General features: G+C 38.4%; 1 protein-coding gene across 1 annotated transcript; it reads right to left on the bottom strand.

The window, feature by feature from the left end:
- Positions 1-2,610: 2,610 nt before the first annotated feature.
- LOC115923441 lies at positions 2,611-15,430 on the bottom strand. Its single transcript, XM_030984019.1, has 4 exons — positions 15,105-15,430; positions 11,083-11,181; positions 10,215-10,393; positions 2,611-3,877 (listed from the first exon to the last, which is right to left on the bottom strand). Exons 1-4 carry the CDS (start codon positions 15,319-15,321, stop codon positions 3,032-3,034), a joined length of 1,341 nt encoding a protein of 446 aa, XP_030839879.1. The 5' UTR covers positions 15,322-15,430; the 3' UTR covers positions 2,611-3,031.
- Between the last annotated feature and the right edge of the window lie 8,684 nt (positions 15,431-24,114).

Here is a 24,114-nt window from a genome sequence, read left to right as displayed (position 1 = left end):
GAAATGAATTTTAACTGGAACCAGTTGGGTTACTGGAAATGAATTCTAACTGGAACCAGTTGGGTAACTGGAAATGACTTCTAACTGGAAATGAATGCTAACTGGAACCAGTTGGGTAACTGGAAATGACTTCCAACTGGAACCAATTGGGTAATTTGAAATGAATTCTAACTGGAACCAGTTGGGTAACCGAAAATGACTTCTAACTGGAAATGAATGCTAACTGGAACCAGTTGGGTAACTGAAAATAAATTCTAACTGGAACCAATTGAGTAACAGGAAAATCATCTTACTGTTTCCAGTTGAACTTCTAACTGGAACCAGTTGGGTAACTGGAAATGACTTCTAACTGGAACCAATTGAGTAACTGGAAAAATTACCTTACTGGTTCCAGTTGCACTTCTTATTGGTTTGAACTGGAAATGAGTACCCATAACAATATTTTCCAGTTCGGCAATTGGTTTCAACTGGAAATTTTATATTCCAATTGAAACCAATTGAAACCAATTGAAACCAGTTGAAACTGTAGCGGCTCTTACATTCGCCCTACTTACATTCGTCCTACTTTCACCGTACATTCATGTCTCCTGTATTTTTCCATCACGGTACTATATTCATTATTCGGACCACGTGTGTTCATTCCTCCAATCGAGCATCGTGGTTCCGCGCATCGTTCCCCCGCGTATTTTCAACTCCACGAGGTTTTTCTTCACTCCCGCTTTCACCTTGGTCGAGTCAAGACGTCTCCGTAATTTCCTCTCCACGCTGTATTCTTCTGTGCCTGTCGTCTATTCTACGGCACGTCAACTCTTTCTCTGCCGTGTTCATCGGGCTGCAGTCTCCCAGTGGAACGTTATAGTCAGGACCGACATGGCGCCTGACTCTCCGCTGGGAGCTGCCAGTTTCTTCGTTCCGGTAGCTCTTTCCACTCACGAGCTCATCATTTCACCGCAGCTCATCTAAACATTTCTTCATCAAAGTCCGGCGCATCAAACGAGCAACTATTACTACTCAGCACCAGTGCCGGCTTTGCATGTCTACGTTTCTACTCTTTGCCTCCGACATCAAGCGATTCACTGCTTCGTCGTCGAGCGCCACATCTCTTCTCTTCTCTTCTCTTCTCGCCTGAGAGCTTCTTCACTATCTTCATCACGGACGTCAGCGTCGAGATTCTTCACGGCTCTTCAGCCACGACTACGAAGCTTCATCTCCGCCTTCAAGCCTCCGCAGCATTCATCGCGTGAGCCCCTTCCTTCGTTTTCATCTCTCTTCATCTTCATTGGACTTTCGACGCCATTTCTATTCTGTCGTAAGCTTTCATTCATTATGTACATCGCATTTATTCATGTTCATTCTCATCCTTAATCATTATGTAATCTTCGTGCAATATTCACATTTTCAAGTCTGCTACTTTTGCTTGACTGCACTTTGCAAGTGCATTGTCAGCTTTGTTCAGTACCCAATAAATTAACGAAAAGGGAACACTTTCTTTCTTGTATTTTATTGTCAGTGCAACCTTGCTTCCTCGTAGCTAAAATAAAAATAAGAGTTATGTTGTGTGACGAGTGAACACGCACAATACCTCACACTCATATCTCTAAAAAACCAATTGAAACCAGTTGGAGATTTCAACTGGTTTCAATTGGATTTTGGTCCTGGGTACCTTAGCAACAATTTCTTTCATCTGAACAATGTTACCAAGTCCATTTAATGAAAAATATTTGATAAGAATAGAAAATTGTGGTAAATAAACTCTCAAGGTGACATTGTTTAAAAGGGTAAAACAGAGTAAAACAAAATATATTAAAATATGCAATATGATTAGCTGAGCTTTAATAAAGAAAAATTAGTCATGGCAGGTACTGTCTTTTAACCCTATTTAGCCCGGGGAGGGGGGGGGGCTTTAGAAGCCCCCCCCCCCCTCGACATTTTTCGCGATAATTTTTTAACGCAAGAAAATCTTGCACTGAAATTTTGTGACTTTTTTCTTTCGAGTCTTGCGCATCTTTTGAAAGAAATTTTTCGAAAATCGGACGTACCATTACAAAGTCACGTGTCCTTTTGTCTTTGCATGTCAGCCCAAAAATCGCTCATTTTTGTGATTTGTGTACAAAACATATGGAAATCTCATTTTTCAAATAAAGAGATAAAACATTGGTTATTTGGTCTTGTTTATAGTTTAGGTGTTTATTTTGGGTTTAAAATAGTTGAATTATAGTTGGAAATGAAATAAAACAACAAAAACAATAAAATACATTAGTTAAAAAAAACAAGGAAATACATAAGAAATTATCAAAACAATAGATAACATAAGGAATAATCCTGGTTTTTCAATTTTTTGTGTTGTATTATTATTCCAAATAGTCTAACAAATATATGTAGTGAGAAAGAATGCTTAAATATGAATAATGTCTGATTTATGGGCAAAAATGTGAATTTATGACCTTATTTGCATAAATTACCATAAATATGCAAATGAGTGAATTTTTCAAAAAATTGAAATTACCATAGTATTCTATACACTTCACTTGACATGGATGCAAATTTTCGCGGCGATCGGGCGTTTCACGGCCGAGATCATAGTGGGGGGGGGGGGCCTTAGAAGCCCCCCCCCCCCCCCGGGCTATGCAGTTTCAAAATAGCCCGGGCTAAATAGGGTTAAAATAAAATTGACCTATAATATGGCAAATCACTTGACCCTCTGATAACTACCAAAATATGTTGATTAGTGATTCTGGTTCTTCTGGAGTACTTCCGGAGTACCTTCTTATGAATTCCAAATCCTCTCCTGACACTCCTTGGGGGGCGTTTCACAAAGCCTTTTTTCAATGACAAAAATCAGTGACAAATCTGCTGATAACCAATCAGAAGCAAGGATTTCAGTAGCTTATAACACAAACTGTCATTTGTCGCTGATGACAAGTTTTGTGAAACGTCCCCCTGCTATTACCATGTCTTTATGAAATTGCAGATATTTCAGAATGCACAGAACCCTCTGGTGGAAGTTCAACAATATACATATATTGTATAATCAAATTGAAAATACAAATTGGTCTTCAGCTGAATGGAACACCAAGTCTTCTTGATATACATAGACAATTAAAAGTTTACATTTACATGTATTACCACCAGGATGATGGTGCTGAGCTTCAGCTTTTCTTTTCTTACAAACATTCTCGAACCATTCTCGATCAGTTCTGCCTTCGTCATCATCTTCAAGCAGAAATACATCCTCTTCCTTTATAGGGAAAGACAATCTGAGCACGTCCATCGTAGGACATTTCCCAAATTCCACAACAACATTAATCTGATCCCTAGCTGTCAAAAAGTTGTGTTGTATCTCCAGAGACCTCAAGCACTTGAATCTTGGTGCTAGAACAGCCAGTCGAGCAGCGACACCTTGAATTCGGCTCAGGTTGCAGTGTTCTAGATCAAGCTCTACCAAGTTGTTAGCTACATTCCTGATAAGTCTCTCCGCTGCTTCCCAGTTGCGCCCAAAGTCATAGTTATCTCTCAAGCGCAGATGCTGCAGGCCTCGGGTATGATGAGATCCAGAGAGATACTCAATGTCCTCTTTAGAAAGCATACAGCAGGTTGCATCAAGGAGGGACAATGACTGCTCCATGGGGCTAAGTATTTCTGCTAATTTCCGGGTTATACGATTTGCAGATAAATTGAGGTATCTGAGGTGGGGAAGACGACGGAGAGTAGACGCTAGCTCCTTGACTGCTGAGTCACCATGTTCATTCGTAAAGTTCAGGGTGTTATACCTAAGACACAATGTGGTGAGTGCTGGGAACTGTTGAATAAGGTCCAAGATCCTTTTGAGACCCTCATTTCTAAGGCTATTGTAGCTCAAATTAAGCTCTGTTGTTCTCTGTGAAACGTAAAAGAGAAACTGATTTTGTAAATGGGTATACAGTCAAACTTGTCTTAGTGGCCACCTCTCTAAAAAAAGCCACCTGTCTACAATGGCTTCCTTTTGCGTTTCCCTGGGGTGGTCTTAATAAACAGGTTTTACTGTGCATGTATAAGTATAGCTTTAAATGCATGACTGTAAATAGAACAATTAGGTACCGTATTTGCCGGCGATAAGGCCGCAGTGCGAGGAACTTCAAAGGAACTTCAAAGAAATTGTGTCTTCTAACTGGACAAATTTGTATATATCTTCATATTTTTGTAGTGATCATTTTCTGATGTGATATCGTGTTATTTTACTTCATCCCATGACAATTAAGATACGGACGAACCGTTACCACGGTATACCTGGAACTTCTTCATTTAAGTATAAACTTCCGAAAGGAATTACATGTGACAGCATATATTTTGCTCTGGAAGTTATTTTCAAGGCCCACGAATCAGTTCCTGAGGGGCTTGCCACTACAGACTTTTATTTAGGGGAACTAACTCAAATCTACCCCGAATTGAATGTCGAAATTTGCCGCCATTTTGTCCTTGTCAAGGAAACAGAACGTGGTAACCGCTCAAGTGTGTCACTATCAAACAACGAAGACAATCATGACAATAGCTCTATTGTCAGCGTTACGTCGTCTCACCATGGAATTTCAAGAGATGGGCGCTGCTTGATGTGTGACTTAAAATGTAACGTAAAAGAACGAATATGCATGAAATGTAAATGTGTGCATCAGAGAATCGACCAATTATCAAGTGACATGAAAGAAGTGAAGCATGCTATTGAAGCACTTCTTGATGTCCCGCGTCTAAAGGAAAAGTCAATCCCATCAAATCATCGCTCTCCAAACGTCACCACATCATCATCGATACGACCTCCACAATATTCGACATCGACATCGGTCCAACCCCCTCAAATCTCACAACCTTCGCCACCTGGCACTTCTAGCCGTCCTCTTCGTCATCCATCTACTCGGCCTATCCCTTCTCAACCACCACTGCAACCATGGCAACAAACCTATCGCCCTCCATTGGATAGCTTCCCACCAATTCGCTCCACACAGACAGCCTCTCTACAGCCACCGTTGCCATACCAACCAACGCCACCATTTCAGTACATCCAGTCACGTAATCGCACACACCCCCAGCCACTCCCACCAGAAGAAAAGGATAGCTTCCCATCAATTCGCTCCACCCAGCCAGTCCCTCTTCAGTCAACGCAACGTACATCGTTTCCATATCAACAGACGCCACCATTTCAATACACCCAGTCACGTGAACGCACACACCCCCAGTCACTCCCACCAAGACAACAATACAACATGCCAATGAACCATCGCTCGACTTATGCTTCAGTAGTCAGTGCACCAACATCACGTAATCTAAGTCGCGCATTTCAAGGATGTGAATTCTGTGGAGAACCGAACCACCGCGCTCATTTCTGCCGACATGGGGCTCCACTCCAGTGCCGCCAGTGTCTGCAGACTGGTCATAAACTAAGATATTGCCCCTACTACTAATATGGTGGCCAAGAAGAGAGCGCCTCTAATAAATGTCATATGTCAAACCAGGATACTAATGTCAATATTATACCAGATATTTCTTCCTTCAAGAAAAAGTCTACGAACCATTTTTCACAACAACTCAATCTTATAAATGGTAAAATCCCTAAACTATCGAAAGGAAGTCTATTTTTGCATTTGAATATCAGAGGTTTGGTAAATAAGATTGATTTAATACGATACCTTTTGTCTAATAATAATATTGATGTTCTTTGTTTTAACGAAACTTTTTGTGATTCTTCTATATCCGATAATGAAATATCGATCGACAATTTAAGAGTTGAACGTAAAGATAGAACACGCCACGGTGGAGGAATAGCTATTTATATATCAGATAAGATTTTTTATACCAGAAGATACGATTTGGAAAGTCTGGATTTAGAAATGATATGTATTCAAATTACTTTACCTTTTCAGAAAAGCATGTATTTTATTAGTATATACAGATCTCCGTCATGTGATGTTTCATTTTTTGAAAAACTTGAAGCAAGGTTGGAATCAATATGTTCTTCAGGTTCTTCAATAGATGAAATACTTGTTTTTGGAGATTTTAACTGTGATTTTAGTAAATTAAAAGATACACGTTTATTTCACAAACTAGATTATTTGACGAGTTCGTACAACTTTATTCAATTAATCGATATTTTTACGCGCGTTACGAAAAACTCCGCTTCCATTATTGATCTCGCTTTTACAACTCGTACTTCAAAAATTGTCGAACATGGATGTATAATGACTTCTCTTAGTGATCATTACATGGTGTATGTTATTCAAAATTTGAATTCAAGACAGAAAAAGTCTCTACCTAAAACTGTTTCCTTTCGCTCTTTAAAAGATTTTGACGATCAGGAATTTTATGATCTTTTAGAATCTGCATCTTTGTCAAATTTATGTGACATTGACGACGTTAATGTTTTCTGGAGAACCTGGAAATTAATTTTTACCTCTATTGTAAATAAAGTTGCACCAATAAAATCATTTCGTGTTAAAGATCAATCGCTTTCGTGGATAACGTCACATATTAGAACACTGATGAAGAAAAGAGATAATATTCATAGAAAATTATTGAAAGTAAAGAAAAAGATTTTATTGCAAAAAGATTCCCATTTAAATACAATGTGTGAAGAATTATGGTCAAAGTACACCAATCTAAGGAATGAGGTCAATATATCTATGTTTAAAAGTAAAACTGAATATTTAAAGAAAGAAATCAAGAAAAATGTAAACGATGTTTCAAAGATGTGGAAATGTTTAAAGTTATTATTACCAACAAAATCCTCATCATTTCCTTCCATTCTTTACGACAATGATATGGTGTTTAATAACGATGACGCTATTGCCAATGCATTTAATGATTATTTTATTCGAATAAATGCTAAGCTCGCGCAAGAGATGAATGTCATACAAGCCGACGAACATGATATTGGGGATGTTTTTAATTGCTATCCTTCCAATTATGTTTTTAACTTTGTTTCCACCAATGAAAGCTATGTTGAAAAATTGATTTCAAACTTGGATTCTAACAAAGCAACAGGGTCTGATGATATTAATATTATCTTCCTAAAAAAGTCTAAAGCTTTTATTGTACCAACCATTACTCAATTGGTTAATTTGTCTTTTTCAACAGGAGTCTTTCCCAATGATTGGAAGTATGCAAAGGTTTTTCCGTTTTTCCGTTATTCAAAAAAGGCGACATTAACAATATTGGTAATTTTCGTCCAATTTCCATCTTACCTGCAATAAGTAAACTCATTGAAAGGACTGTTCATCAGCAATTGTATGATTATTTAATAGAACATAATATCCTCAGTAAGACGCAGTTCGGGTTCCGGCCAGGTCATTCTACAGCCTCGGCTCTTGGGGCTTTAACAGACAGTTGGTTACACTGCATAGATAAAGGCCTCATTGTAGGGGCTCTTTTTATTGATTTAAGACGAGCTTTTGATACGGTTAATCCAGATATTTTGTTAAATAAGTTAAAGAAAATAGGTTTGAGTAAGTTATCATTAGCTTGGTTTGACTCGTATTTAAATAATAGAAAACAATATGTTGCTATAAATGATTCTAAATCAACTGATCGCTGTATTTCTGTTGGAGTTCCACAGGGATCTATTTTGGGCCCGCTCCTATTTTTGATTTATATAGATGATATGTCAGAAGTTTTGAAACATGGAAAAATTGTAATGTATGCCGACGACACGACACTTTTTGTAAGTGGACCCACCTTTTCGGATGTACAAATTAAATTGCAAAGTGATTTTAATGTTATATGTACATGGATAAAATGTAATAAACTCTATTTGAATGTTGATAAAACCAAATTTATGATCATCGGAAGTAAACAAAGATTAAACCATTTTAAAAATGACAGTATTACATTAAAATATGAAGATATATGTGTTGAACAATGTAAGATCTTTAAATGTCTAGGTATTATGATCGATGAAAACATATTATGGTCTGATCATGTAGATTATTTATGTAGAAAAGTGTTTGCCGGACTTGCCATGCTTAGAAGAGTTAAACCATATGTAGATGACATTTCATTGAAATTATTATACACATGTCTCATACAATCACAAAATGATTATTGTTGTGAAATTTGGGGAAACAGGTTTTTAAGTCATATAGATAAGATAACTAAACTAACTAAACAAAAGAGGGCTGCAAGAATGATTTTAAACTGTAATATGTATACCCCATCAAAGGAATTATTTACTCGCATGAATTGGATACCATTTCAAGAGAGGGTTAAATATTTTAGATGTATATTTGTTTTTAAATGTCTTAACGATTTATCTTCAGACTTTCACAAAGATGTTTTTCAAGAAGTATCAACTCAACATAATTTTTACACACGGCAATGTACTCGTCATGACCTGATTATTGATAAATGTCATACTGAATACCTTAAGAATGCAATAAGTTATGATGGTGCTTCTCTATGGAATAAATTACCTTCTAATATTAAGCAGATAAGTAATGTAAAGACCTTCAAATTGGCACTTAAGAAATATTTTTTCCACCTTGCTGTTGAATCAGGATAGGTTTTGAGGAACACCTTTTTTTAATTATTTTTTACTGCTAGTCTGCCTCTATTTTTCTTTAAGCTCTCTCTCTCGCTTCTTTTACTTAATCCTTTACTCTCTTAGCAAGTGATCTATTTATACTAGCATTCATCATAATTGACACTGATTAATATGTTTGATATTGTATATTTATTTTCAATATGTAATACTGTTCTATTAATGTATTCATACCTAATTGTTTGTTTTATCTTTTTAATTGTATATACATGTTTTACAGGGCCTCATGGAAGACCAACTTTTTGTTGAATGAGCTACCCTGGTGTAATATAAATAAATAAATGAAATAAAATAAATAAATAGGCCGCACCCCCGATTTTGACATTTAAAAAAAAAAAAAAAAAAAAAAAAAAAAAAAAAAAAATCATTTTTTTTTTGTTTTTTGGTTGTTGTTGTTGTTTTGTTGCCGAAAACCCACGCGGGGAAGGACCTTCATTTAACATCGAGGTGCAGTTAAAGGCGCTGATTTGTGCTTGTAAACTTGTCACAAATAATAGTAACAATGTCGTTTTTAGAAGAATGTGTAAGATCATTAATGTGAATTAAAAACAATAGAGTACTAGGTCCTAGGATAGAACCTTGTGGTACACCATTTGTTATATACAAAAAATTGAGGAATTATTATTATAAACTACATATTGAGATCTATTAGAAAGATTACTTTCAAACCAAGATGACAGACAAATTTTAGTGTTGTTGTAGTTTCCGAGTGGTGAGTCAACACACTGATTACTGAGCTGGGAGACATTGCCAGGCATAGCGCCATAAATCGTAACTAAAAAAAAAAAAAAAAAAAAAAAAAAATTTTACTCTTTCGCCGCATAGGCCGCACCCCGACTTTTTGATATTTTCTCTTCCAAAAATACTGCGGCCTATACGCCGGCAAATACGGTATACAAAACTTAGACCCAAATTTAGATCTCATAAGACGCCCTGAACAATACCAACTTAGGATTGGACCCATGACTTTTCATATGCAGTCAAGAGCCTCACTCGGTGTGTTACAAATATATTGAATATTCATATTAAAAATACATTAAAAATAGGTTAATGTTGTGCACATGCACGTTAGCTGTGAGTTGGTGAATGGAAGAGCAATTAAAGCACCAAGTTTGGATAAAACTTGGCTTATTTTCCCTGATGTTTAATACTTTTTAAATTTTCTTGTGTTAGTGAGGTGCTGGAGATGATCCTTAACTATTGTAGAAACATATATTTGTATAAAGTACACCGCAGTGCTCAGTTGCTCACAATAGTTGCTTTTCACAAAAAGGCAACACACTGGAATGACCGGATGCATTTTATTTGGTCAAACAAACAAAAAGGCACATGGGACCAGTAGATATGAGGTTACCAAACAATAAAAAAGCTGCAGATAAAGGTGTTGAAAAGGTATGAAATTTCACATACTAAGACACTCATGTCAGGTTATCTTAAGTTGAAACAAATTGTACATAGTTCCAGGTATAATACAAATGCACAAATCAGTATCCATGTGTGCTGTAATTCATTCATGATGAAAACTGGAATCATGAAAGGCAGAAATTTCATACCTGGTCTGTTCAGCTTTCTTGGCTGATGAATAATTCCAAGTTTGTATCAATATCTATGCAGAGTCTATCTCTTCCTAAATTGCCATTATGTAACAGCTCACCTCTTTTTCAATCAAATCCAAGACCCTCTCCACAAGATCTGTACCACACTGGTCTATCCTGAGCCGTTTGCTGCGGACGTGTATATTGGCAGATTGGAGCTGCTTACTTTTCTTGAAGAAGGCTTTGATCTCTTGTCCAGTAACCCTTGAATTCATCAGGATCCTCAGTTCTCGGTGCTCTGGCAGAAAAAGATTTTCAGTGCACCTTTTAGGTATATTCAAACAGACGTGGTCCATATATAACAAATGAAACACTTCCACAACAGGGTCCTAGCAAACAATAAACATGTCCAACACTGCAAAAATATTTCTTTTCTTTCTGGAGCTCAGTTAGGACTTGGTGTTGTGAAGGTGCACTTTACACAGTAATAAAAATCTTTAATTTTTCCTCTTTTATTTTGTACCAGAGCTCTTTTCCAGTTTACCAGAGCTATTTTTTGAGCTTTCAAGAGCTTAATTGCTCATGCTCTCTCTTTTTCCCTGCTGATATACAACATGGTTATATGGGGATTTAAATACATGCATTACCTTCAGAACGCCGGACCTCAACAACTCCCCAGCAATAGCTTACTGTTGCTAACAGGTCACTACCGTTAATCAAGCTACACAATGTATGAATGTATGCATGGGAGTGTGGGAATACATGCACCACATAGTACACACTGGTCAATATTTCAACCTTTTAAAATCAACCTTTTAAAATCACCCGTTTTTTTTCTTCAATATTCATGTCAGTTGAAATTTGTGACACCAATTATCCAATGATGACTGATACTATTTATACTCTACAGGCAGATCAATAAATGAGACATTTCAGAATAAATTCAGAAGACATTTCACAAGAAAACAATATGGAGAAATGGATCACCTTTAGATGCTACACTCCTGTGTTTCTTCACAATGTCTTTTGTCGCAGCTTGTCTACCTTTCAGTAGAGTATTCAAAAACAAGTTGTTTGTTCTGTCACCTAAAGAGAGACGAGAGAAAGGGTGAGAAAGGGAGGGTGAGAGAGAGAGAAAGAGAGAGGGATGGCGAGAGAGAAAGAGAGAGAGAGAGAGAGAGAGAGAGAACATGAAAGATATATGGGGGGAGAATGAATGTAGAGAGACCGGGAGATAGAGAGATAATTAATGATGTGTATGAAGATAAAATGCAAAGAAAATTTGTGCTATTTGTATGCATGAATGTACTCCAATGTAAGAAAATTGAATTACAAATATCCTTGTGTTGTTTGTGACATATGCAAACCTAATTCATAATTTGCTAAATGAGAGAGAATACATCAAACATTTTTCATCATTGCCACGACTCTCCTTAAAACAAATATAAAAGGAAAGTTAATATTCTGCCGATGGGATGGATATCCAAGCTTTGCACCCACCAACAGATTCTGCTTCAACTTTTGCAACTATCAAAGTTTTTATTAAATGCAATTTAGAGTTGCAATAGACTTTTAAAAATTCCATTTATAACCGCTTTTATCATGACCCATACGAGCAAAACTGTTATTTAACCCCTATACAAATTTAAGTTCGTCGCGAACTCGTATTATGCTCGTGGTAAGCTTAATATGATCGTTTTTTAGGCTTTAAGCTCGTAACACGCTTCCAAGACGCTAGTAACGATCTTACAAAATCTTCACGAGCTCGTGAACGAGTTCGTCACGAGCTCGTGGCGAACTCGCGGGTAAACTGGGCAGCTCGTGGCGAGCTCGTGGGTAAAAGGGGGAGCTCGTGGCGAGCTCGTGACGAGCTCGTTGGTAACAGGGGGAGCTCGTGGCGAGTTCGTGGGTAAAAGGGGGAGCTCGTGGCGAGCTCGTGGGTAAAAGGGGGAGTTCGTGACGAGCTCGTTGGTAAAATGGGGAGCTCGTGGCAAGCTCGGGTGTAAACTGGGGAGCTCGGGGGTAAACTGGGGAGCTCGTGGCAAGCTCGTGGGTAAAAGGGGGAGCTCGTGGCGAGCTCGTGGGTAAAGGGGGAGTTCGTGGCGAGCTCGGGTTAAACTGGGGAGCTCGTGGCGAACTCGAGGTTAAACTGGTAAACCCAGCCCTCTAGGGTGGACACCAAAGTTTCATAATTTTTTTTAAAATATCTATTTGATTCAAAATTGAACAATTCAATGAATTTTATATACACAATGTAAAGCCTTTCTTGTGAAAGATTAGAACGATTATAAATGAAGTTTTCTTAACAAAATTGTATTTTGTATTTTTCATATACGGTAATGCATGTTATGGGTGGACACCAAAGAATTTTTAGAATTTCAAACATATGCTGTTTTTTTAACTATAACATTTTAAGCTTCATCTTTTTTTAATTGATTTGATCCACGGAGTTCTTCCAAGAAATAAACTGGGAATTGTCAAAGTTGTTCATATAATGTGCATTCATCATGCAGAAGCACCAAATGGAACGCGTGTTGCATGGTGGACACCATGCATAACAACTGTTACAAGATGTGAAATATGGTGATTATGAAAAAACTTTGCCACGCAACCTAAGGTTATTTATGACATGAGCATAAATAGATTCAGCACTTACTACCAGACAATAATTGAACATCAGATAGTCATACAAATTTAGAGAATACTCATTACCAGGAACTAGGTTTTTTCATGTCACGTTTTGGTGTACGTCCTAAAAAGGGCAAAAATGGGTTTCACCTTACATAAAAATTTAAACCCAGGGTTTTGAAACACAACGTTATTTAAGTTATCTCCACTACATATCTGCATTAAGACATGTACAAAATTATCACCATAGAATATACTCTTTTATTTTTATACTTGGATCTGAAATATCCATGGTGAAATCTCTCCAGTATCATAAAAATACACATATGCAATTACATTGAAAGTTCAGAAAATTTATGTTGAAATTGAAACAATAGCTTTTTCATGCTGAAAACCTGTCAAATTTCTTGTAAATTTAATTAAATTCTTTTGAAACTTTGAAACATTTATTTGCAGCATACCAGATTGGGAAGGGGGGTGCCATTTATTCTGACTGTATCATATATTTAACACCCTGAAATGTCACTATCAGGTATTACATAAGACCACACACCCAGTGCTTGATTCGAGGTCAACTCCCTGTTTCTATCTTGCTCTCTCCTTATGTACATAGGATCCCCCCTGCTTAGACACAAATCCCTATTCCTCTCTTCTCCCCTCTCTCACTTTCTTGTGTACTCTCTCTTGTGGAATTACCACTGGTAGCATTCCTGATAAGAATGAATTGATTTAGGCCCATTTGGTCAAGTCTTTTTCTATCTTGCTGTTGTGGAGAGCAGACATGGGTTTTTGAATGGTATTGCAGCTCCTTTGTTTTAGGTAAGAGAAAAACTAATTTCTCACACCTTTTAACTAAATGTTCTATTGTGTATTTATAATAAGACTAGGCCAACAGTTAGGCCTACCTCTCTTATACATTTATGAAAGAGAAGTGTAGAGTAATGATTAATGAGATAATGTATTCATTCTCTTTCTAGTGAGATATCTTTTCATATATTGGGAATTTTGTTTATCTATCTAGCACATAGTATATTCACTTCAATAAAGTAACATTAGATATCTATGTGATAAGGTTATATTCATGTAAACATTTCTGTATCTTGAATGACAAACCCTACCTTTTAGGCAACATGAGAGCACAAGAATGCATTTGGTCTGAATACTGAAAACTAGTTTGCTAGCGGATATAAAGAAGGGATTGTTCTAGAGATCCTATAGTGTACATGTATCATTACTTGGTACCCTGGGTTGGTGAATACACTGACAAAAAGGGGGGATGCTACATAGTTATTGTATGAATACCGCTTTATTAGTTTGGATCTTTGTAATATTATGAGTGATTAGAATGATGGATAAATAATTACCAAAATGGATAATAATATTTCTTCAAAGGCAGAGTATTATACAGTGTAATTACTCACATATTTAATTTCATTATACAGTGTAATTATATAATTTGGAAATCATTTATTCATTCATATTGTTGTGTGAAGTTGTGAACCCTGCATACAGGTAACATATGCATTATACAGGGTTTGTATCGACTCTAATAAAGAGCTACTTGTTTTAAGTTACATTTTATGTTAAATCTTTTCTTTCTGTTCTTTGATATATTAGTGATTTAATTGATTGATATCCCAGAAGTAATGAGCTTTTAAATTGCCCTAAGAGTATCACTGTATTCTTCACCAGCTAGCCAACTGAATTGCCCTTGCATGGCCAGCCTGCAGATGTTACCAGGATATTGAAAGGCTGATAATTTAGATAAATATATATATATGCTTGCCAATAGCTCAACAGGATCATCAAGTTCACCTCTATATGTAGACACAAATTTGTTCTCAATGCCAACCTGCTGTTAAGCATGCCATTATAAAGCGTGCAGCCATTTTTTCCACGAGATTGTCGACGAACTCGCCGACGAGCTCGTCGACGAACTCATGACGAACTCGCCGACGAACTCGTTGACGAACTCGCCGACGAACTCGTTGACGAACTCGCCGACGAGCTCGCCAACAAGCTTATCGGCCAGTGACGAGCGTGTATATTTCGAGCACGCCAACGAGTTCGTAGCTAATTTGCATATTTGGAACGAAACGAGCTCGCTGGCGAGTTCGTCTGCTTGCTCGTCAACGAACTCGTTGACGAACTCGCCGACGAACTCGTTGACGAACTCGCCGACGAGCTCGCCAACAAGCTTATCGGCCAGTGACGAGCGTGTATATTTCGAGCACGCCAACGAGTTCGTAGCTAATTTGCATATTTGGAACGAAACGAGCTCGCTGGCGAGTTCGTCTGCTTGCTCGTCAACGAACTCGTTGGCGAGCACGCTGACGAGCTCGCGTGTAAGCGTACTGAAATTTGTATAGGGGAATGCTTACTGAGGTTGAGTGAGGTGATGTCAATGTCTTGAATTCTGCTCTCTTTCTGCTCTGATATAGCAATAGCTGCAGCTAGAGCAGGATGGTCATGCTGTTCATTAGGCCCTCGGATGCTGGGTAAACTGATTGAAATAAGAAAAAAAAAAAACTGTACAGTACTACAGTTAACATAACAATCTCTTGAACAGATTTGATTAAAGTACAGACACGTGGTCATCTTCTACATGTAGATTATCTGTTAATTAATGGAGTTTGGGTTTATCATCTATCATCATCATTTATTAAAGTCAGCATTTTCCCTCCTACGAGGGGTTACTGACTTTCACCCAATGACCCAATGATGACACTCCCTCCTTCCACTACTTGTCTCGACTATCAAGCATCCTCTTCATTTAGACCAACCATACTACTTTCTTTCTTCACTGTATCTTTCCATTTCTTATTTTATCTTTTTAAAATATTATATTTTCAATCACAAACCTTTTCTCATGTTATCATGGATGATACAGAAATAAAGTACACATGAAGCAGGAGAAAATGTGCAATGAAATAAGCAACTTTCTTTTGAAACCCAAAATTTGGAGCAGAATGTAATCGGATATGCTCTTGATACAAATTATTCAGCAGACGTACAGAGTATTAAAGTGAATTTAAATCCTCTTTACACCGATTTCAGTCTCTCTCTGTTTATTGAGTCCTTTGATTTGGGGCCATAGAGCTACTATCTCCATCCACTTGAATACAAATATGTTAGTTATTGTGGCCTGTTGAAAATTGACTAGAACTGGAACGGCATGCTCCTCAGTGAGTGGAAAATGTGCTCTGAAATCTAGCAAATTGGGTAATAATAATGGTAACTTATGCTCGGGTCAGTTAGTGGTTAGTGCAGATAACTTATTATCATCCTTATAACTGCCAAGTGGTGTGGGGGGGGGGATCATGTTTATTCATGCAATATGTAAAGTACATATCATCCACGTACTTTGAAAAATGTTGAAGGGTTGAAAAGTTGAGTGAAGCTAATGGCCAGGCCCCAACAATAGCTTTGGTAGAAACAGCCAAACCCCTTTCTAAACTCGCTGCCAATAAGACAGGATACAGATGATGTGGAATGACCTTGAGAGCATACAAGGTCAGGTTCAAGTTCCCGGTCACTTTCAGGGCAGCAGCATCAACAAGCGAAAGAAGATCATGAGCCATTCCTGAAAAGCCCTCCACTTTTAGCATGGACTGATTTTCACCAAGTGAGCGAGCTTTGAATAGACGACATGCCATGGTCCTAAAAATTTGCAAAATAATAATAATAATAATAATAAATATAAATTAAGACGGGAGCTGCTGCTACCTAGTTGTTTGGCGTTCAACAATAAGGGATAGAGCAACGTCGACCTGGCGCTGCTCAGTGGCTGCCGGGCTCACGATCAATTGGGCAAAAGATTTTCCATTTTCGGTTTAATAAAATTTGGAGTGGACTTTAAAAGGTTATTAATAGTATACAAATATACACTGTCTTGAGAAGTTCTGGTTAAAACTATGTGTAAGGGGTGACTCCAATAGTGCTATTTGCTGAGGGGCACAGCCTCAAAGCAAATGGTGATGATGATGATAGAAATGAACTTCTTAAATTAAGATTTGAAGAAGAAAAAAGGAAAAAAAATCTAAACCCTGTATTCCTGCAGGTGTTGTGTGGTTATCAACTTGATCATCCTCTCGTGGAAGATGCACTCTCCCTGGTATGGGTGCTGTTTCCAACAAGACCGTGGCAGGTCATTGCCACTGATTTGTTCCACTTGGATGGTAAGGAGTAGGCCTACTTACTAATTGCAGATGTACATTATAAGTACCCAATTGTCAAGAAAATCCTAGGACGATCAACAAGTGCCTGTGCCATTGACATACTGAAGGAAGTATTCTCCGAACACGGCACACCAGAGAAAGTTTTGAGTGACAATTAAATGGTCCTCAATACAGTAGCTCTCAGTTCAAATCCTTTGCTGACGAGTGGAGTTTTACTCATGTAACCTCAAGCCCGAGATACCCGCAGTCAAATGGATATATTGAACGTCAGGTACAAACCATGAAGATGACGATGACGAAAGCGAAGCGAGCCAGACAAGACGTCGACAAGGCTTTGCAGTACGTGAGGGCAACACCCATCGACTCTCAATATCTACCGTCACCAGCAGAACTACTACTGGGTAGAAAGATCCAGACGAATCTTCCAGTAAGGATCCGTGATCCTAATAGGGAAGCAGTGAAAGAACGCCTTCAAGAAAGATAAGATCAGCAGAAGTTCTACTATACTCCAGGAACACGCGTCCCCTCCCACCATTTCACCAAGGACAGCGGGTTCGCATAAAAAACCAGGAAAATGGACACTGGGACAAAGGAACAGTCCTAAAGAAGAGATCTGAACCAAAGTCCTATGAGGTGCAAACACCAAGTGGCCAAACTCTACGACGCACCCGTAGACACATTCGGAAAACAGGAGAAAAACCTGAAATCCATCATGACATAGAACAAGTCATTTAACAGAATGATCAAGACAACATGCCAACAGATGGAAGCACACACAGATCACAAAACAGCGCTAAACAAACTCAGAACACATATGTCACTAGATCAGGTCGACATGTTCGCAGACCTGTACATTTTCATCGTTATTTTGTCATTATAGACACTATGATAGAGTTAGAAATTGTTTAATGAATTTAAAGTTGTTGATGTTGAACAAGTTCAAAAATATTGTTATATTTTAAAATGCATGTACATATATAGCTTCAGATGAATGAAAAACAGGGATTTAATAATCGTTCAAATATAAAAGTTTTAAATCCCTTAATGGAATCTTGAAACGCTTTGAAAAAAAGGAGAAAATACCATACAAAATGAATACACCCTAAAAGATACCTAAAGAGATATTACTGATATGAAAATAGTGATCGAGAAAGTTATTGAGCTTTAATTGCTCCAAAGACATTTTCAAACAATTCTTCAAAAGTGAGATTTATGATTCACATTCGAAATCAGACTTTTGTAAATATAAACGGAATAAGAAACAGAATAAGTCTGTAAATTACCATTCATTTGTTTGTTAAAAGAAGGGGGATGTAATGAGATGAGTTATATGCTATAACTACATTCATATGCGCGCATGCATATCTCTTGTGTAAAAGAAACGCGGTTGAAATAGGTTGCACAATAAAGGACACGCCAAGGTCATGAACATTATATCTATTGTCTCCAGTTTTATCTTATTTAACTTCTTTGTGTAGGAACACAAAACAGCAGATGTGAGGAAGAGAAATAATGTCTGCATCTGAGCTTTGATAGGAAGATCGTAGAACAATTCAAAATCACTCTAGATCTAGGCCTATGCGCGTCTATGCAGTAGCAAGGATCCTGGTAATGGTATGCCGTAACCAATCAGGAGGAGAAGCGTCAGGCAGCACTTATTTTCTATTCTACGGCTCTTAACTCTTCTTCTTCTGATTAAGTCTGCCTCCTTCAATTGACTGAAGATTCTTGCAAACTATGTGCGTTTGTGTGTGAACCGCAATTTACGTCCATTCGAGTGCTATTTACATTATAATACAGGTTATTTACAAATATTTACAAGCTCATGTATAAGATGGAGGAAGACTAGCCACTTGCTGTCACCAACCGTCTGCAGTCGACTACGGAAGGCTCCAACAGATGGCGCTACACAAATTTCTGAGGGCAGGGAATTCCAACTCCTTACAATCCTCGGAAAGAATGAATGCCGATGCGATTCAGTTCTTGAGTTTGGCATCTGATAGGAATGTGGTGGGGTGGCTCTCGTCAACTGGGTGACTTGTATGATATAGTCCTGAGCCGGAAGAAGAGCGAGATCGTTGTGTATATTATACATCATAGTTAGTCTGTCATTTTCTCTGCGCTATTGTAGACTGGTCCAATCAAGTTCTTTCAGCATACTGCTGACACTTGATGTATTATGTATAAACGATTCAGAGTGAATCTTGCAGCTCTTCTTTGCACCATTTCAACTTTTTAAATGAGGTTTGGGTAAGCTGGGTCCCAGACAGAGGAAGCATACTCGACGATCGGTCAAACCAACAGTTTGTATGCAGTGGGTTTGAGGTCAGAAGATTTAATGCGTAGATTGCGTCTTAGAAAGGCGAGGACGTTATTGGCTTTGTTGACAGTATATTGATATGTTTGGTCCACTTGAGATTAGAAGTGATGGTAACACCCAAGTACTTCGCAGAGTCAACGGTTTCAAGGGGGGGGGGGGGTGTGTTCTTCAGATGATACACATGTGTGTTGTGCCTTGCTTCTTTTCCTGGAGACTGTGAGTACCTTGCATTTGTCCGTGTTCAAAACGATCATCCATTTTTCAGCCCGGTCTCTAATCCTGTTGAGGTCTTGTTGAAGATTGTGTGCATAATGTTGGTTGTCGATGGTCATGTAGGAAATAGCATCATCGGCAAATAGGCGAACTTTGGATGCTAGACCATTTGGCAAGTCATTTATGTAGAATAGAAAGAGACAAGGTCCAAGAACCGACCCTTGAGGCACTCCAGATTCCACTGCTATTGATGATGAGTTCTTGCCATCCAAAAGGACTCTTTGACTTCTTCCATGGAGAAAGCTTTGGATCCATCCAAGATTCTTCCCTCTGACACCATAGAACTGCAATTTGTGCAAGAGCCGTTGATGCCCAACCTTGTTGAATGCTTTCGAAAAATCCATGATTATGGCATCCGTTTGACGTCCTTCGTCCAAGTTCTTGTGCAGATCACTTGTGAATCCTAATAACTGTTGTTCATATGACATGTTCTTGCAAAAGCCATATTGAAGGGGGAAGATGATGCTATTTCTGTCCCCATGCTTTTGCTGGCTAGAACATGTTCCATTAGTTTGCAGCAAATGCATGTTAGTGAGATGGGACGATAGTTTATTGGAGTTGATCTATTACGTTTCTTGTAGATTGGTATATCATTCGCCTCACGCCAGTCCTCTGGTATTACACTCGTTTCATAGGACAAGCGGAATATATCACAAAGAATAGGAGCCAGAGTTGTTGCCAATTGCTTCAAGACTTGTTTAGTTATACCGTCCGGTCCAGTAGCTTTGTGTATCTACAAGCCAAAGAGCAAATTTTCTACACCCTTTGGTGTGAGCACAATATCCTCTCTTCCTTGAAATGATGAGGTCGCGGTAGTTGTCTGGGATGGGTTTTTCCTTGGTGAATGCACTTTGGAACCGTTGGTTCAGTGCTTCAGCTATTGCTATCGTATCAGTGACTGTAGTACCATTAGTTTTCAGTTCTGCTATTCCTGTGTTGTCAGACCTGTTATGTTTGATGAACCTCCAAAATCTCTTCATAATGTCATGTTTTGTGTTATCTTCATCGGTAGAAAAAAGGGATTCCACATAATTCCAATACACCCTCCTTTAGCTCTTGTTGTAGTGTTTTCTTGATTGTTCTTACTTCTTCCTCCAAAAGATAGGGGATGAGTCCATGATTTCTTGATTGTAGGTCTCGACATTTTTTGTTCAACCTGTCTATCCTTTGGATGATCCTTCTTTTCTTGTTCGTAATCCATGGTCATCCTTCTTAGATGTCAGTTTTTGTGGTACAATCCCTTCTCTATTCCACTCTTAAAGATAATCCATGCTTCATTCACGAAGCATAAGTCAAGCTTGTCTGCAATTTCCTCTCCGACACCTTCCATAAAGTCAGCAAACTTTTTCCAGTCAGCTTTGCTGTAGATGTTGATTCTCGCTTGCTAATTCTGCCGAGTCGGACATCTAGCAATTGTGAGCAGCGGGCAGTCATGATCTGAAATGCCGGGTTTAACTGATACATCAGTGATCAACGTTGGGTTACTAACTAGGAACAGACCGAGTACATTTTATCCTCTTGTTGTCTCTGTGACTACTTGTGTTAGACCATGATCATCCACTATTGAATCAAAGGCATGATGAAGTGCAGAGTAGTGGCATGCCTTCACTTGTCGGGTATTCCAATTCCATCCAGGCAGATTGAAATCACCACCTATCACTGCTATGTGATCATGATTTAATCTACTCAAAGATTGCTGGAGTTCTGTGAGGCTTTCTTCGTCATTTTCATGGGGCCTATAGTAAGCAGCTACATGAAGTGTCTTAGACCACGCCATGTTCAATTTACACCAAATAATTTCACAGTTAGTTTCAAGTTCTATCTCTCTTGTTGCAAGAAGTTCCTTCTTATAGATATGAACACCCCACTATGGGGGTCATTTGGTCGATCCCTCCTCTCAATGTGATCAGTTGGGAAGACCTCGATGATGTTGATTGCATGACGATAACCAAGATTCTGTTCCAATGACGACGTCCTGATCATGGATTTACATCCGAAGATGAAAAGATTGCTTTTTGGCCCTTGACAACCCACATTAAGAATATGGAAACTTATCTTCTTAGGTTTTACAACTTGTCTTCTTGGTGAGGACGTATGAATTGGTGAACCTATCACTTTCTGTGAAGGAGGGGTCATTTCCCAGAAGGAAAAACCAGTTACCACCAGTTGAAATTTCCAACTGGTTCCAGTTAACTTCAACTGGAAACAGTTAGATTCAACTGGAACCAGTTAAATTCAACCGGTTCCAGTTGATTCTAACTGGTCCATGATGCGCATCAAGCGGATATTTGGTGCGACTGCATTTCATTTAACTGGAACCAGTCCTTAATGACCAGTTACACCAGTTGATAACTGATCTGTTTGCAAACTTCCAGTTGCACCAGTTAATAACTGGTCTGTGAATGGCATATTTCCAGTTGCGCCGGTGATATCTGGCCGTCTGTTGGCATATTTCCAGTTGCACCAGTTGATAACTGGTCTGTGGGCATATTTCCAGTTGCAACAGTTGATAACTGGTCCGTGGGCATATTTCCAGTTGGCCAGTTGATAACTGGTCTGTGAATTCCAACTGGACCAGTTAGAATTTGACCAGTTGAATTCCTACTGGACCAGTTAGAATTTGAGCAGTTGAATTTCAACTGGACCAGTTAGAATTTGACCAGTAAAATTTGACCAGTTTAATTCCAACTGGACCAGTAAGAATTCAACTGGTCAAATTCTAACTGATCCGTTGGCCAATTTCCAGTTGACACCAGCTAATTTGCATAATGGATATGGGGTGCGTGTACATCTGTGTTTCAATATTATTTATCTGAATTTACAGCATATTTCTTATTTACTGATGATTTAGTTATGTGCAATTCATTTCGAAAATAATACAAAATATAAATTGCCAATTATTCGGACATTTCACTACTTCGTATAAATAACATTTAATTAAACATGAATTAGGGAAAACATCAACTATGAAATAAAATAAGTTCAATAAAATACAAGTATATGGAAAATTAATTGTGCTATGTATTAACTAAGTCTACTAGTTACCAATGCCTTTACATTAGAAATTTCAGACGAACTGGTATTACTAGTGTTGTTGCCAATTGCCAATGGCAAAATTAATTAGTAAAAGTGTTACTTTATACTTCTAATTGCTTATCAAGATTTTCAACTGGAGATTTCAACTGGTTGGAAGTTATGCCAAATGGTTCGACTGGTCCAGTTAGACCAGTTAAATCCAACTGGTAACCCTGGAAATTGAAATGGGCCAGTTGACCCAGACCAGTTGAATTCTTACTGGACCAGTTAGAATTTGACCAGTTGATCGAATTCTTACTGGACCAGTTAGAATTTGACCAGTTGAATTCCAACTGGACCAGTTAGAATTCAACTGGTCTGGGTCAACTGGCCCATTTCAATATCCAGGGTTACCAGTCGGCTTCAACGGGTTCAACTGGACCAGTTGCAACTGGTTTTTCCTTCTGGGTTACATCCTCTTTATTCTCTTCACCTTCCACACCTGAGTCGAGGCGTGACTTCATCTTCCACACTTGAGTCGTGGTGACTACGATCGTACCAGCAGTGTTACATCTATGATGAACAAACTAAAATGGCTCTCGCTAGTTAGTAGACGTCTGCAAAGCCGTCTTGCAATGCTGTATCGCATCCGCTTTGGTCGTGTTGACGTTGAATGGCAACAATACCTCATGGCATCTGTAACAATTAAGAGGTCACGGACCCCGCTTCAGAGCGACACTGTTTACAAGCCAAGTCTACATCAGCTCCTTCTTCCCCACAACTACCAAGGACTGGAACAACCTTCCAGTAGACCCAGCCTGATCACTCTCCCTGGAGGCATTTAAGTCCTCACTGGGAAAGAAGCACACCTAAACTGCCCTCACGGGATTAAAAGTTTTTACTCGCACACTGTACATACATGTATATGCCCAAGGATCCTGGCCAGCAGGCACACACAGGCTCCTCACAGCCACACACAGTGCGCAATTTTCAAGGCCTTGAAGCAGCACTTTTCTTGGAAGAAGATGAAGAAGAAGTTAAAAGACTTAAAATAGTTTGGTTTTTGAAATGAACATATAAATCATTAATAAAAAATATCACATCTAAATCTATTTTACATGCAAAATTACAATAAAAAGGAAAGCATTTGATAACTTTTTTTATTAGACATTGGTATATACCCCTATAATTTGATTACATTATCAGGGATGATTTCAATATTTGTTTCTCTTTATACATCGTATACAATATTGCTTAAGCATCATACCTTGCAGTTGGGTGTGATGGTCGAAAAAATCATTTGCGAGCGAGGAAAGCGAGCGAGGAAAAAATTAAGATTTGTGAGGTCGCAGTGTGAAAACTACATCTTAAAAAGAGGAAAAAACCAATCCTCATCGGGTTATAAATAAGCACATTCCTATAACAGCAAACTGAAAAGACCTTTGATAAGTAACATAATTATAACATCTATAAATGTGAGCGAGCGTAGCGAGCAAGCTTTGGGAGATATTGCTCTTAGGGCGCGTTCATGCTTGATTTTGACGGCCAGAATCAGGCATCCGTTACGCGTTTAGTTTAAAACACGCTTGCGTTCATGCTCACTTT

The sequence above is a fragment of the Strongylocentrotus purpuratus genome, unplaced genomic scaffold, assembly GCF_000002235.5.
Source record: "Strongylocentrotus purpuratus isolate Spur 01 unplaced genomic scaffold, Spur_5.0 spur5_scaffold_14, whole genome shotgun sequence".
Classification (NCBI taxonomy): Eukaryota; Metazoa; Echinodermata; class Echinoidea; order Camarodonta; family Strongylocentrotidae; genus Strongylocentrotus; species Strongylocentrotus purpuratus.
This window is presented reverse-complemented; position numbering and strand designations above follow the sequence as displayed.

Bases quoted from the DNA above. Each gene is read 5' to 3' on its own strand.
- LOC115923441 (XM_030984019.1), bottom strand. From the start codon at position 15,321: ATGACCACGTGTCTGTACTTTAATCAAATCTGTTCAAGAGATTGTTAT. The intron at 11,182-15,104 runs GTAAGCATTCCC...GTCTCTCTTTAG, and splicing joins CATCACCTCACTCAACCTCA to GTGACAGAACAAACAACTTG. The intron at 3,878-10,214 runs GTGAGCTGTTAC...TACGTTTCACAG, and splicing joins TGGATTTGATTGAAAAAGAG to AGAACAACAGAGCTTAATTT.